Below are 15,780 nucleotides of genomic sequence, written 5' to 3'. Positions count from 1 at the left end.
TTAAATAGGTACATTCGGAGGGATTTGGTATTTTCTATAAGGGCACGACACTGACAAATAATCCACTGAAAATGCATACCTAACACTTTTTCGGTCGCCAGCGCCACCCTGATACTCCTGCTCCGGAGCCGCTTGCACGCCTACGTGCACAGGACAAATGCCCAAGTGGCCACAGTGCCTCCAACCCTTAATCAATTGAACGCTCTCGAACCGCAAAGACAGCTCGGCCTGTTGATTCATCCGGTCAATCTCTTCAAGACGTTTAAACGCATGCTCGAATCGCTTTTCCAACGTTTCCAAGTGTGTGGAAGTGAATTGCTGCGTCCAATTGATCAACATCTGCATCTGGACCACAGCCGGCAACCGGTGTTCCGCGTTGGCCTTCTCAACCAGTGCGGCAATGCTGTCGTCCGACCCAAATACGGCGTTAAGTCCTTTGATACCACTTGTGCCGCCCGTGTGCTTGTACACGATCAATCCTATCAACAGCAAACCACCGCATAACGTGTATAGCGTCGCATACGATTGCCAAGACGTTTGGTCGTACATGGCACCCGTGTCCGAAGACATTGGCTTTTATTTTGTATTCATCAGTATGGACGCGAGAACGCGTTTTCAAAAACTATACACTTGTTTAGGTATATATTTATATGAATGTAATTAACCGAAAATTGTTTGCGCACAATCGTCACTTGTTTTCAGCTGATCAAACATAATTAGTCGTTTGGCAATAGTCAACTTGTTTATTACACCATGAAGTTTATTTATTTCATGAATAAATCACGGCAGTTTACGAAAGTATTCAAAAACAGGACTTGAAACCTTAATAATTGCACAATATTAGTATACCTTCGAATACCGGTTTAAATTTAAATTACCGCTCCAAATCCTGTTATTTGGGTTCCGTTTTAGACTCTAATTCATGAAACCGTCCATTTTGCTGATTTTCGGGTATATCCACGTTAGTATTTTTAGATCGACGTTTCGAACTCATTGCAGAGTTCATCATCAGGATGTTGTAGTCACGACTGTACCGCTGTCGTGGCTATACGACAGTGGTAATTATATGTGAAATTTCAATCCACAAAAGCTTTAACGCATTTATATCACGAAACCGTTCCGGTTTGTGTCGTTTATCCATTGTTATTTGAATATCTATAATATATCATCTATTTTGTATAAATCATCTACCCTTAAGCGCAGTGTTCAAATACCAAATTCGACGCATCCCTTGAAAGAGGGCGGTTCTTAAGGAGTATTACATGGGCAATATTTAAGAAAAAAGTCGTTTTGATACATTACGATGATGCTAATTTATTTTCAATTAAATTTGTATAAGCTCAGGGTATTTATTATAGAGTCGCGTCGTAGCAGCCGGAAAGAATACGCGTTTCCTCGGCCGCTCCGTGACAGTGAGTGTTTTTCTTGTAAAAATTTTTGTTCGTTTTTTGAGTACGACAGATCAAAAAAATTGTCTCACCACAACCGATTGAACGCGGGGTCGAACGGGAAGATCGGTGGGATATCGAAGATACAGTGATGATTTGAAGTTAAAATATTAACTTTTAAATGAGTATTATTGTTCAGTGTTAATTATTAGTGCGGTCAAGTCGTCAGGACGGTTGTGTCGTTCGTTTGTTTTTCTCGGCTCCCGATTGCGGTAGAGCCTCAAATCGAACTGGGACAGAATCGGTACAACACCCTGAAAAAAGTATCAATTTTAATTACATTTATTTTAACTTCACAATTAACAAACGATAACATTAGTAAATCATTTAAAATTGCTTTAATGTTATAATTATTATTACTATTATTTAACAATTGGTTTTTTTTTCAGCTGGAATGTGACCTGAGGAAGATTAAATGGACATATCATATATTTCTCCATGGACACTGTAATCCATAGACTGATTTTTGACACTATATTTGAATATTTGTTGTTGACGTTAATTGGATTTTGTGCAAAACCCCCGGAAGAATATTGTGTTTCAAACTAACAGTATAAACGCCACCCAGTAATTCTGTTTACCTGCTGTTAGACATTGTAGTATCATCTCCAATCTCTTTATATTTTGTTTAATTTTATTTAAAAAAGTGTCATTATAATTTATTATTAATCAAGTGTAATTCAGTTGTCTATTTATTGAAAAACTTATTATCCTGTCTTCAACATCCATATAAACTGTACTGTATTTATGACTACTACACTACTATCTCATTTGGCTAAATATTTTTAATTTTCAACTACATTAAAACAAAATTAAGATTGTTTAATTTTTTTTTTTTTTTTGAATACTTGTATTATTGTTTGAATATTTTTACACTTTGAGTGTCAAAACAATATCTTATAATATTCTAGACTTAAAACTGTATTAGTTTAAAGATACTAACAGTATATTACTATTACAATTTTGACAAACATAATTATTAGCCTACCAAACAAATTATAAATGTAGTTTCTGTATTTACTTATTCATTAATATTTACTTACCTTAATAACATTAAAATATTAATTTATTGTAAAAATATCTTGACCTAACTGAAAGATTGAAAATTTGTAAACTGTTGTGAAATTATGTCGATGTTGTTAGGAAAAAATGTGTAGTCAAAATTTTGAATACTTAGATTAAAAAAAAAACGATACAATTTTTTTTGCTAAAACAAGTAATTATACATTTGTAAATTTTGATGTTTAGTTTATAAAATATACTTTTTTTAATTAAAAAATATCTTTACTTAAGTATCATAAAAAATGTATTTTAATCAATGTCAATTCACTGATTAATATATTATGTATTAAATAATTGAATATTTCTATATATTTTATACTATTTACCAGATTATTTGGTGTGTCTTAAACTATTACATTTATTATTTCTATTATTACTATTTATTATTTATTTAATATGACTTATCAAACTTTATGAACTGTACTTTATAAGTTATAAAATTGGTCTGAAATGTATACTGTGTTACTATAGGTAGCCTGACAGAAAATCTATATTGTTTTTTAGAAATAAAAGTTGTTTTTTCTTGGTTAGCCTTATTATATAGTGTGATTCACTAATTTTCTCTCATAATAATTTCAATCAGGTAAAATTATTTTTCAAAACATTTTTGTTTGTGTTATTTTACAACTGAAAACATGTTTTAATAACCACTTACTTTTTTGATAATTTTATATTAAATAATATTTAATTATGATAAAGATTCAAAGCTTATTTAGTATATTGTATACATTTATTTATAATTTTATTATTTAGAAATGCATTAGTTTTTAGATGAAGTTTTTGACACAATAAAGTAAAAGTAAACCAAATGTATTTTTTCTAAATCTGTTCTCATAGACACGTTAACTCTCGATAGCGAGTGATTTGTATCTGTGTGTTGTATTAAGTGATATTATATAATGCGTTCAAATGAAGGATGTTTAACATATTGAATACTCTCTCTGCTATACAATGATGTGTTCGATATAAATTGTATTATAAAGTCCAGACACCGTTATCTTTATTTATATGCATAGTATAATGTAGTAAATAATTAAAGATTCTACAAATAAATAATAAATTAGCCTTAGTAAGTTTAACCCTTAACAATACTTGCTATTGTCTAATAACTATAAATATATATAAATAATGTCTTGATAATAATTGAATAGTTTTATAACATATTTAATATTTTTGATATTTTCATTTTAGTCAGTTATCAATGAATCAAAGTATACAACTATTTTCTTTTTAATAGTAACGCAGTTACATCTTATATGAATCATAATTCATGAAACACAATTTTGTATCTCTACACAGTTTTGACCTCTAAACTTTAAGTTATCCAGATTAAAATATTTTTTAATATTGAAAACCATATGTTCAGTTTTATTCAAATTCAACTATAAAAACTCGTAAAACCATGTAAATATATTTTAATAACTAAATATTATATTACTTCATTATTTGGGATTTAATGATTTTTCAAATATTTTTGATAGAGGCAGTGATAACGATATTGCTTTATAATGGCTACAGTCTAGTAATTATAATTACCGACTGAAATAATAGATAATAACTACTGAACAATTATTTATTTCCCGTTTTGTGTATAGGAATGAAGACACATTTGTTAAAACTATTGGGCACTTACTAAATTAAATACCTACAACTTTTATACTTTTCATTGTTAAGTACAACTGTTTAACAGTATAAAGTTAGAAATATCTTCTACTAGTTTGATCTAGTATTTCTAAACAAAACTATGGGGGTATAAGATATTCCTAACACAATTATACCATTTTTAATTAATGATAAATAAAAATGGGATTATCTAATCTGTTTTTAAATGTTCACTTAGTTAAAATAGAGTTAACCTGACCGCTTGATATCCAACCTTTTAATTTCTGATTTGATAATTTTATTATATACATATTAGTGGAATTGGAAATAGCCTCATTAATTTTCCCATTAAATATGTCCAAAGCTACGTCTATATCATTTAAATTTTCACAACTTGACCAATCTTAAGTAAATATTAACATACTTAAATCAGTCTTATTATAACTTATTTAACTTTTTGTGGGCAAAAAGAGCTTTAATAGCAGATCTCGATGAAAACGAGATAAGAGATAAATAAATATGATGAGATGCTGCAACTTGCAATTGTATCTATTTATTTTATAATATGTATTATTTCTATTTTTTTTTATAATATAAGAAAAGTATACATTTCTTAATAAAAGGAATGTAGACAGTTTTTGTGTAGTATTAAAACTTTAAGTTCATCGTAGAGACTTGGTTATTGCTAAGTAAATGGCCATATTAAATGAATAAGTACATAGATTAATAAAATATGGGCTATGCAATCTTCTAACAAATATGGACATTTTCATATCAAAAGATAATTGTAAATTTGCAAATTTATATTGACCAAAAATAGAATCATATTTTTAAATCATATGAATAACTTTTACTGAACAAATTCATATTGTTTAGTTTGGTTTCTTTAATAAAAATATATACCCAGAGTAGCTTAATATAAACTAACTTCTGTAAAATATTAAGTGAATAATAATTATTTTAAAAACCTACTAATAGATTATAAATCACATTCAGTCCTGCAAGGTATTTTAATACAGACATTTAAAATACATTATTTGGTATTGAATACTATTATTTAATTATTATATATATATATATATATATAAATATATATATATATATATATATATATATATATATATATATATAATTTGTATGGTACGGGATACTATTTAGTTAGTTTTCCTTTTTTTTAAATTCAGTAAGACAATCAGTCTGATTTGATAATCTCACCAACATAAAAGCAAGATTGCATTAAATTACATTATATATTTATTAAGTATGACGTTTATACGATTATGACCGTAGTTTGATCATTTTTATTAATATAACAGAATTGTTTAATCTAGTTTACAATAATTTTATATTATGTAATATTCTTATTATCTACCTATTATCCCATGCAAAAGGGCCGTACAACAATTTTTTTTCTCATCACAAGTCTTTATCCGGCAATAGGTTCACTTTGGACTAAATTTATAATGTATATATTGATTTGTGTAGAAACTTGAAAATTAAATATGAGTTTTATTCTAGTTATTTAAACTACAAGTGTCATATGTTCCGTTTTTCTTGCTTTAATATCTTTTAGGTACCAAATTTTGTTAATAATATATCTTCTAAAAGACAAGATTGAAGACAAAGCTCATTAGCTCCTACCTGTATTCTTTAACTACAGAATACATATGTAAGATGTGGTAAAATTAATTTATACTTTTGAAATCGTCAACTAATTTAGGTAAAGAGTAAAAAAAATGTTTTATTTAAATAGTAATATAAACAATTTGTGGGAAATTTCAATAAAATTATTATTATTTTATACCAAATAATATTAAATTATAACATATACTTATAAGTTATGTATACACACTAATATAATGTAATTTATTATGAGTTTTACATTATATAATTTTACGTGTATAGTGAATACACGATTAATTAGAGAATTGATAAAGATCTAACTACAATTTGCAATAAAGATAAGAACTTAACTAAAGGCAATGCTTTTGATATTAAAATACGAAATTTCTCTTGGCGGGTTTTTGGTAAAATCGATGTTGGTACTATCTGTAGTATTACACATTTTATAGGTTATGTAACATTTATTTCTTATCACGCGTTATCATTTTTTGGAAGAACTACCCCCAACTCGGTTAATCTACATGATTTGGCCAAAAATATGAACAACTAGTTGTGTAAATTGCTATATGGATTTTAAAAGTGGGTAGTTTTATATTTTTATCACTCATATTATAAACTTAAACATTAAAAACTGAAATTGAATGGCTTATTAGTTCAATGGGGCCCAATTTCAAATTTTGGTTTTTTTAGGAGACTTAACTTTTGACTTTAAGAAACAGTTTAACAAAGTTATTTATGATATATATTCTGTGAACATCTTACGACTATACGCAATATATATTTGTGGTTTTCTAAGAATTAAATCTGTCTCGAATAAATTTATAAATTCAATTTTTAATCAGTTGAGGCCCCTGGATACCGACTAATTTTAAGGAGTTTTGTATAGGCAATATTTAAGAAAAAGGGTTTTTAAAAAATGTCAACCATGTCAATTAATTTACCGGTTAATTTGTAGAAGCTTCATGGTATTATTTTTAATTTAAATCATTCTGTCTATGAATAAAAGCCATATTTTAGTTAATATAATAGTACATTTTTCGTTCATCGCACAGGCTCAATCAGTGATCCGATAAGTAATCTAAAAACAGATTTGAATTTGTCATAAAGTTTACTTTAGATCGGTCTACGTTCTTTTTTGATATCTTATTCTTTATCACTGGTTCGGCCTGTGCGATGGACCAAAAATGATTTGTTTTGGCTGAAAAAACGGTCGGTATCCAGGGGCCTTAAGGACGTCGTACCGCTATTTATTAAGGAGATGGGTATAGGCAATTTTTAGCGAAATCTCAATTTAAAACTTTAATTGAGGCGTATAGTTTCAAAACCAGCCAAAAGCACATTTTTTGAAAATTGGGTTTTTTGTTTTTTGTAAATGGTCACACTGTATTACAAGTCCTGTAAAAATATTGAACATCAAATAGAGCTATAACTGGTTTAAACTAGAGCTTCTTATTTCACGTGTACACGAAAATACGTGTATTCGAACTTTTGAATAGTTCGTGTATTCGTGTTTTCGTGTATTCGTGTATATGTACATTCGTGTTTTCGTATATTCGTGTTTTCGTGTATTCGTGTATTTGTACATTCGTATATTCGTGTTTTCGTATATTAGTGTGTTAGTATATTCGTGTAATTGTATATTTGTAACTTAATCGCCATTTACTTATTATTGTTTTATAAATTCCGAGTACACTTATTTAATATAGAATTGATTATATATGTAGGTTGTCTTTGATTTAGCCTTATTAAATACATATGTATTATGTATATATTTTTTTTATAATTTACAGGGTCTTATTTTTTAACTAATTTTTTTGAATAAAGTGTGAGTCTATAAAAATTAAACTGTAAATAATATTTATATTATATAACATAATTTAATCATTCAATATCATTTTAATTTCAGTAAAAAAACCTGAGTAAATAATTACAAAATTCCAGCTTTTATGTCATATATAATATAATGTTTATCATAAATAACAAATTATATAATTTTGATTATACTTCATTAATAACAAATATGAACTTAATAAACAATAACGTTACCTACAAAAAATCATAGAAAAAAAAATACAAATATAATTTTCACTACTAAATAAACAATTTATAATATAATAAATGTGACAAGAATAACTCAAAATATCAATAAGTGATATAATTAAGATTTGAATCTACAATTATCGTCTTAATCCTCTAAATAAACCAAATTCATTACAAATTTGCATTCCCTGACAGAAATATTTGAATGTAATAATGGGTGACAAAAATTATTTACACAATAAAAAAACATTTTTCCTAAAATAAAGACAAATTTATAAATTGTTATAAAATGCAAAATTCAACGATTGCAAGAAAATATGAATATAAAAACAAATTTACAAAAACTATGAAAGCTTTATTATTATTAAACATTAATGGTTACATTTATAATACATTATATTTTATTTTACATTTTATGAAGCTATCTTTGGGGGGGGGGGGATTTTGGGGGTCGAATCTCTCCCTGAATATGTTTTCTGTAAAAACAGGTTTTTTTAATCATCCTAAAAGTATAACATATATTTTTGAAGACATCTCCAATAGTTTGGTCCCTAGGTACTTACAATTTTGTTTTATCGATAACTAGTCTTAAATAATATCTTGATAATAAAAATTATTATTGATAAAAAGTGTACATGAAAGGTGCCCCTTTTGGCAATATAATTATTAACTCTGTACTCTTTTAAAAAACACCCTTAACCCCTCTAAATGAGAAGTAAATTTTAACATAGGCATTACATTTGAATTTTGCAACCCTGAAAATGTATAAGTTAATTTACTATGAAGTATTTCAAAGTAAAATTAGAAAGATATTAATTTTTACCGATTTTTTTTACTTATATTCTAGACTTGTGTGTGCTATGGCGTAACCATGTGACCAATTCACTATATTCGTACATTCGTTATTCGAATACCCGTTTTCACGAATACCCGTACATTCGTTATTCGAATACCCGTTTTCACGAAAATTCGTACGTGTTCGAATAGAACATTCGTGTATTCGTGTAACGAATACACGATTGTTCGCTTTCACGTACTTGACTGAGACCTCTAGTTTAAACTGACCATGGAAAATTGTGGTTGATTTCAAAATCACCTATCAAACGAAATTTTTATCAAAACCAGCCATATCCAAACACGTTTTTTTTCGCGGCAAAAAACAACTGATATTAATATGTATACATTCTAAACCTATGATTTCATATTTATTACAAAATCATAGAGTAAAATGTTAAGGTCTTTTTCGTTTTTTGTTGTTCCTGAACAATTTCAAAATGTGATTTTGGCTGGTTTTGAAACTATACGCCTCAATTGTAATTTGTAATTATTAGATTAGTAATAATATTTTTTTTTAGGCAGTTCATTTATTTACGGACTATCGCAGCATCTTTGTTATCGATTTTAAATATTTTTTTTTACCTAAACATAGTATTCTAACTCCAAAAACACGGCTCACTGGGTTGTTTTAGAGTAAAAACCCCAATTATAAATGTTGTAGGTTAGAACTTTTTATATGTTTTGTTGGAAATCAATTTTCGATAGTTGGTTTAGATATGAAACAATATGGCATAAAGAAAGGGCATATTTTCAATTATTCAAATGTATATATCTTAAAAATTAAAAACAGTATGTTAATGTTAAAAAAACCAAGCATACTTAGTATAAGCCAGTACAGTGGAAATTAGCAAAGTTGAGTCGAAGCAATTATTAAATCTAAATGTGATTTTATGACAATCAAACGCTTCGATGCGAATCTGGAAATAGTAAGAATCGTACTGAATTCTTAGGAACAAACCAACACAGTTTAACCCAGCATAGTTAAAACCAAGCCAATCCAAACCAGAACAGTAAGAAATTACTAAAGTGGGTTCCAATCTCCACAGATTCGCATCAAAGCGTTTTCTTGAAAGTGATTTTTTAAAAACTTTGCAACTATTAACCACTCTTATTTTAGTTAACTATACTTTGCTTTTTTTGTTATATTAAACTATAGTCTAGACGGCTGTCATAAGGTGTACAGCTGTGAACGAATCTATTTTTATCGTAGGTAACGACTGCTAGCTTACACTGTACTGATTTAGACCGCGTTGGTTTTTTTTTTCGGCTAATTTCTCAGAGGTTGTTCTTTTATTCTTATATCTATATCTTTTTTATACTTTTGTTTTTTTCCACTGAGAAAATGACCGCCGTTTTTTCGTTTACACAATAGCTTTCCATTCTAACATAGATTAAATACATGTATTTAATCTATGATTCTGATTTCATATTTTATTCTGTGGTATGGGATTAAAACCTATGTGTTTTTAGAGGATACACATAAAAGAAAATTAATCTAGTCCCGGATTGCTTTTTATTATCTATAAAAATCTCCAGTCACATGGTTTGGTCGCGATGAACTCCGAAACTACTAAACTGATCTTGATGACATTTTTTACACTGTGTAATTTGGTCCAACTTGAAGTATAGGATAGGTTAGATAGGAAAAATTGGAAAATTTTAAATTTAGTGAAAGTTTATTCCTACGTGTACATTTGGACGGTTGACAGATGATCATATTTATTCGTAGTTTCTGACCAAAAAGACACGGTTTCACATATAAACTAATAATTTGTATAATTTGTGAGTTAACCCATGCGAAGTCGGATACACGTGCAGCTAGTTGTATATGTAATTATTGTATTATCACTTATCCTATAGATAAGCGATGACCGGTTCGTTTTGTACCTAGTGTCACATTCAGTTATCATATTGACGTCATCACCATTAGTAGTTAATAGTAATGTTGTCATGCCACATAATTATTTTAAGTCTTAATCAAACGTGTTAAATAATATATTAATTACTAGTTATTTATTTATACAAATTCCTATATAAATACCGATATCCAAACATAAAAAAAAACTTACATAACATCTTTGTCTATACACGAATGACGTATTACAGAATGACACTCAGCCCAAAAACATATCCATGTTAATAAATCTAGTCCTGGGTTACCCTTTATTATTGTAAATAATAACGACAGTGTTATTGTTATCGCGTAGTTTATCGACGACGGTAATATTGTTAATGGAAAATCAATGAGTGCTTCTTGTGATGGACGACCGTCGGCCTAAAGACAAACCGTTATCTAGGGTTATTACTGTTCTAGAACTTTCGATTTCATCGATAAAACCGTAGTGCCGACCGTCCACACACCAACAACTTTTGGCAAAACCAGTTCACCGCCGGCCGTATTCTCGATCGTTTCTATATTATTAAAACTTACTTTTGTGTGAATTTTACTTGGTACTATCATTGTCGTTATTTTTATTGAGTTTTTTAGCATCGTTACTTGTATTATAATTGTGTATTATTTTACTACCATTTTTATTAATAATTATCATTCCATAGAATACAAAATTATCTTTGATTAGTTTATTTTTATTAGCTAGTTTATCGATTATTATTACTAAATAAAATCACCCATATTATATTGTGCACTGGACGTTTTGGGAAAACGCGTATCGCCATTGCCCAACGATAGAGATCAGTGTGTTAGCTCCTTTGGTAGGTTTAACTAGATTTAATAACATAAATAATAGCCTACTAATATACATTTATAATATATTATTTATGCGGCCGCGACAAACGCCGGACACAACGTACAACAGCAGTCGTTATTCTTTTCACGTCGACGTTATACCTAGTTTTGCAACATGCGTTTTACCGTAGCTTTTGGCTTGTTGTTGACGGTATGCGGGTTTGGCAGCGGGGCCGTGATCACGGAAACGGATTGCCCGTACCTGGTGCTTGTCGAGGAGTCCAAAGTCATCGGAAGTCTGAGAAAAGTCAGCGCGCTCAAGAAGGCGGCCAGCCGAACCGTACGTGCCGCCATCGACGCTGCGCACTTGGACCACGCCAAAGCGGTGGCCGAACACCGCGGAATGCCGGCGGCCAACAAGACACAGCCGCGGATCGACGCCTTCATCACCACACAGTCGCGAACCAGCCCCGGCAACCTGACCGCCGTCGCCAACGTTCAGTACATATGCGACGACGGATTGCCGGCCAGGCGGGTCCAGCAGTTCCTCCACTGTTGCAGCGGCGCCTTCGACGAAAAAACCAAAAAGTGCGATAGCGTTTGTAGGTCCGCGCCCCAAAAGAGCAGAGCACGAAGATCAGTCTCGCCCAGTAAAGGTTTCTGTGGCACGCTCAAGGAAATCGGCAAATGGATTTTCTACTGGTTAGGTTATACGTACGAGTTTACTAATATTGTGTAGATCATATTCGGATTTTTCTTCGCCATGAATACATCCAAGTGTGATCGTGCCGAAATCGACCGTTTTTTATTTTATTTTGTAAACAATTCATAATTAAAACGATTCCAGATTTGTGTGCAACCGCAAAGACCGGGTTTTATCCATCAACCAACCTAACCATATCTGGTTTACAAAGTCATCCAGTAAATTTTAATTCCTCTTCCTAGGGGTTTTCCAATATAACCTTAGATTATTTTGGTACAACATTTTTCTACAAAAATCATTATATATTACGTGTCGCTTACATACATGTATAAAGTTTAATTTTTTTTATTATTAAGAATATTATACTTATTACGAATATAATATTGTATTGTATATTGTATATTGTTTTTTTTTAAATATATTGTTGTAAGGTTATAAAAATAGTGTTATTTTTTCTTTTGTCATTTGTAATAATCATTTTTGTATTTGAAGTCGTTTTCAAATTTATTTTGTGTCGCTAACTATTTGCTAACGATAAGCATTTTGTGTCAGTTTCGCTTTTGTTTAGCAATAGTTATGCTATACTGTGGTTATTATGTAAATAGTCAGAATAATCAGTTAAGTTTCCCTTCCACGGCGATAATGCATGTTTACCAGAAGCAAAGCGATTACTAGCTAGTAGCTGACAAGAATCCTAGCTACAAAAATAGAGTAATTACTATACACCGTAAAGCTGGTTGAATCATGTGCTTAAAACTGCAGAACAACGCATATTTTTAATGACTAATAGCCATTTGCACCAACTAGCAGCTTACATTGCTTACAACATACTTACAAGGGATTTCTTACTTAAGTTTGAAGTAAGTTTAAACTATAATTTCAGTATTGCTTAACTACCTTTAAATGTTAAGTATAGTTGGTGCAAATGGTCTTAGTGAGGGTACAAAATAATACAATGTTAAAAAAAAACACGCTTTTATAAAGATTTTACTAAAAAAGAAAAAAAAACACAATATTACTAGCAATCACATTTGCTGTGGATAAAATTATTACTTTAATTCACCCTTCCCCCAATCATAATTTTTAATCTTTACTAACTTTAAAATTATTTGAACTGATTATCAACCAGTCGAAATTTTCAAAAAAATATTTAAAAAAGTTGAATTAATGTAGACGTTCCTATTTATGTTTTACAAGTTGATAGCGCTCTTGAAAATACAACAAATAATAAATATTTGGTAATGTTAAAATAAAGTAAGTTAATTTGTTATCATAAATAACAAATTTTCAAAAAGAAAACTGACAAAACTGTAATTGAAGGAAAATGTTACTCAAAATAAACTTCGGTATTTTCAAAAAGATATACTTAGTAAATAGTAATAAACATTTAAAAATTAAAATTATAAATAGATAAAAATTACACTAGTTCTATATTTACTAGAATGTTGTCACTAATGATTAATGCCGTCAAATGACATGTTTTATATTATATTATAATTATAATCCCTTAAGATTAATTTTGATATCTCCATTATATCATCCAAAATCTAAGAGTTACGTAGTCAAAAGTGTAGCACAAAATGTGTTCTCGACATGAATCAATCGGGCAAAACAAGGAAACTGATCCCTTAGTGACAGTATTAATAGTAAGGCAAAGCTGAGAAAGCTTTTTAATTTCATTAACTATATAGTTAAGATACTAGTTATTTATTAAGCAAATTAACGGTGAAATTGAACAACAATATTAGTTGGACACATAAGAGTGTAACAAACATTTCAGTAATGACGTTACTTTTGATTTCTTAAGTAACTATAATATGTTATTTCGACTTACGTGATCATTTTTAACAAATAAATATTTCCTTAAAAAAAATGTTCTATTTAGATTTCATAACACACATAAATGTTTTTCTAAAATCGGCTTTGGCCTTTAGGGATTGTATTTGGGGACTATACATGTTCTAATACAAAAAAAAACGGTAGGTACATAAAATAGGTTATGTTCTGCTTTCTGAGGTTATGATTTTTATAATAGTCCCGGATTGCCCTTTATTATTGTATATAATTGTAGTTTTTGTATACCAATCATCCTATAGATAAGCGCTGACCGGTTCGTTTTGTACCTCGTGTCACTTTAGTTATCATATTGACGTCATCGCCGTTATTACTAATGTTGTCATGCCACATAATTATTCTAAATCTTAATAAAGCGTGATAGTATTATATTAATTACTGGTTATTTATATTTATATAAATTCCCATATAATTACCGATGTCCAAACATAATAATAATAACGACAGTGTCATTGTTATCGCGTAGTTTATCGTTATTTTTATTATCGTTGTGTATTATTTTACTAACATTATAATATTTGCTTATACACATTATATAAATATTTGTCGGACAAACGCCGGACACAACGTACACAGCAGTCGTTATTCTTTTCACGTCGACGTTATATACCTAGTTTTGCTACATGCGTTTCACCGTAGCTTTTTGCTTGTTGTTGGCGATCTGCGGCTTCGGCAGCGGGGCCGTGGTCACGAAAACCGATTGCCCGTACCTGGTGCTGGACGATGAGTCCAAAATCATCGTGGCCGAACACCCCGGAATGCCGGCGGCCAACAAGACACAGCCGCGGATCGACGCCTTCATCACCACACAGTCGCGAACCAGCCCCGGCAACCTGACCGCCGTCGCCAACGTTCAGTACAAATGCGCCGACGGATTGCCGGCCAAGCGGGTCCAGCAGTTCCGCCACTGTTGCAGCGGCGCCTTCGACGAAAAAACCAAAAAGTGCGATAGCGTTTGCAGGTCCGCGCCCCATAAGAGCAGAGTACGAAGATCAGATGATCCATGTCCGTTCAAGTGCAAGCTCATGTCAGCCGGCTTGTTTCTTTTTGAATTGATATTAAACATATTTCCCACTGTTTGGTAGATCGTAATCGGATTTTTCTTTGTCATGAACAACATCCAAGTGTGATCGTGCTGAGGTCGACCATTTTTTTTATTTTGTAAACAATTCATAATTAAAACGATTCCAGATTTGTGTGCAACCGCAAAGACATCGGTTTTACCGGGTCTTATCCACATCTGGTTTACAAAGCCATTCAATAAATTTGACTTCCTTATCTTAGCGATTTTTCAATATAATCTTAGATTATTTTAGTACAACATTTTTCTACAAAAATCATTATATATTATGTGTCACATGTATTATGTTAAATTTGTTTTTATTAATAAGAATATTTAGTAACAATATAATATTGTGTTGTGTTTTGATTATGTTTTTTTTTTTTTATAAATATATATATATTGTTTAGGCGTTCCAGTACCATATGCCTCCGCTTGGTCACCAAAGCCCCGTGGTACGTCACAAACAACTCCCTACATAAAGACTTCAAAATCACATCAGTTAAATAGACCGCATCTATATATTTTAATCTAAGACTACCCTCCAAAATGCAATGCCATTCAAACCGACTTGTCACCCAGCTGCGCTCAAAAACACTTCCGGGCAATCCAAACAGACGCCTCAAACGTAATTGGTCAAGAGACTTATTTAATGTAAATTAACTAAATTTAAACTCTTATGTACAGATGGCTCTAAAATAAGCCTCCTCCTAACCGCCCTGTCATTGTTTCTTCCAGCAAATTTACTTATTGTACATAATATGGTATAGGTTGTAAATATTATAATAAACGTTAATAAAAATAAAAATAAAGTATATTGTAGCAAGGTTATAAAAATAGTGTTAGTTTCGCTTTTGTTCAGTAA

The 15,780-nt window shown here is 30.2% G+C and overlaps 1 protein-coding gene across 1 annotated transcript; it reads left to right on the top strand.

The window, feature by feature from the left end:
• Positions 1-11,130: 11,130 nt before the first annotated feature.
• On the top strand, positions 11,131-15,284 carry LOC126836474 (uncharacterized). Its single transcript, XM_050569935.1, has 2 exons — positions 11,131-11,560; positions 14,566-15,284. Exons 1-2 carry the CDS (start codon positions 11,474-11,476, stop codon positions 14,938-14,940), a joined length of 462 nt encoding a protein of 153 aa, XP_050425892.1. The 5' UTR covers positions 11,131-11,473; the 3' UTR covers positions 14,941-15,284.
• The last annotated feature ends 496 nt before the right edge of the window (positions 15,285-15,780 follow it).

The sequence above is a fragment of the Adelges cooleyi genome, unplaced genomic scaffold, assembly GCF_023614345.1.
Source record: "Adelges cooleyi isolate 19-005CV unplaced genomic scaffold, UGA_ACOO_1.1 ACOO_flye_CR_arks_rails_tigmint_CR_PRNA_247, whole genome shotgun sequence".
NCBI classification, from domain to species: domain Eukaryota; kingdom Metazoa; phylum Arthropoda; class Insecta; order Hemiptera; family Adelgidae; genus Adelges; species Adelges cooleyi.
This window is presented reverse-complemented; position numbering and strand designations above follow the sequence as displayed.

Bases quoted from the DNA above. Each gene is read 5' to 3' on its own strand.
- LOC126836474 (XM_050569935.1), top strand. From the start codon at position 11,474: ATGCGTTTTACCGTAGCTTTTGGCTTGTTGTTGACGGTATGCGGGTTT. The intron at 11,561-14,565 runs CTGGTGCTTGTC...GATTGCCCGTAC, and splicing joins CGGAAACGGATTGCCCGTAC to CTGGTGCTGGACGATGAGTC.